This window comes from Tarenaya hassleriana, unplaced genomic scaffold, assembly GCF_000463585.1.
Source record: "Tarenaya hassleriana unplaced genomic scaffold, ASM46358v1 Cleome7, whole genome shotgun sequence".
Lineage (NCBI taxonomy): Eukaryota > Viridiplantae > Streptophyta > Magnoliopsida > Brassicales > Cleomaceae > Tarenaya > Tarenaya hassleriana.
The window spans coordinates 3,018,225-3,019,380 of NW_010969548.1; the positions used below are offsets into that span (position 1 = coordinate 3,018,225).

General features: G+C 54.0%; 1 protein-coding gene across 3 annotated transcripts in view; it reads right to left on the minus strand.

The window, feature by feature from the left end:
* The window catches only part of LOC104801041 (glycine-rich protein 23), a 1,368-nt gene extending 675 nt beyond the window's left edge, over positions 1-693 (minus strand). The window contains exon 1 of one of the 3 annotated variants that reach the window (XM_010524117.2): positions 187-693. In XM_010524117.2, coding sequence (XP_010522419.1) covers positions 187-595 — 409 coding nt within the window. In that variant the 5' untranslated portion in view covers positions 596-693. Of the gene's footprint in view, positions 1-60 lie in introns of all 3 variants that reach the window. The other 2 variants (XM_019201037.1, XM_010524118.2) reach the window with 2 other exon arrangements.
* Positions 694-1,156: the final 463 nt, after the last annotated feature.

The window sequence follows — 1,156 nt, forward strand, 5'->3', positions numbered from 1 at the left end:
CCCCCCCCCCCCCAACCCCCCCCCCGCCGCCGAATCCAGCTCCTCCACCAACTCCTCCACCGCCGCCGAACCCTCCTCCTCCACCAACACCGCCGCCTCCTCCAAGACCTCCACCAGCGCCTCCGCCAAACCCACCGCCTGCTCCGCCGCCAACCCCTCCACCGGCACCTCCACCGCCGCCGAAACCTCCTCCGGCTCCGCCGCCAAGTCCACCTCCGCCGCCAGCTCCTCCTCCGAAACCGCCTCCTGCACCCCCACCACCACCGAGTCCTCCGCCGCCGCCAAGCCCTCCGCCTCCTCCGAGTCCTCCTCCCCCACCTAGTCCCCCGCCTCCTCCGAGACCTCCTCCTCCTCCGAGTCCCCCGCCTCCGCCGAGTCCTCCGCCTCCACCAAGACCACCTCCGCCGCCTAAACCGCCGCCGCCGCCGAGACCCTTCCTAAAACCCTTCTTGTAGATGCCAGGTTTGTGGAAGAAGGGACGAGGGTGATGAAGGAAGTGTTTGTCGTCGTCAACCTGTGGATCTCCTAAAGCGAAATCCGCGACGAGGGCAGATAAGAACAGGAAAGTTAACGCGAGACGGGCGATTAAGCCCATGATTAGTGTATAATTAGCTGTTTCTCTTCAGTGTTAACTTATGGATAACTTAGGAGCAACTGTATATGAAAGAGAGATGATACCGATGTGTTGGGAAGCTTAGTAGCTGTTGCTTTATATATAGAGGTCGTGACTCGCGAGCGTGCATGGTACTTACGTAGTCGGTAGTCCAACCGGTTACACCTAAACCGGATCAGTTCTTTTTCCTCAAATCCGGTTTGGTTCGGTTTACAATGGAGGTTGTACAGATTCAAATTTCTGAAGCTCAACTGTACATACACACACAAGTACGTACGTACATATATATAGACATAAAAATGCATCTAGTTATGTGTATATAATAAAGGTCGGTTTGTATTCCGGTATACTTAACCGGAAATACTGGAATCGAGTGGACCGGGCGGTTCAACATGTATAAAAGTCGGGATAATAATTGGTTGAGCATAAATGAGGTCCATCTGCCAGTGGACAAATGATTTATTTCCCCCCAACTGCCCCAATCTTGGTCTCATCCAACACAATGTGAATATGTGATGAAATGATGTTATTAACAAGGGAAAG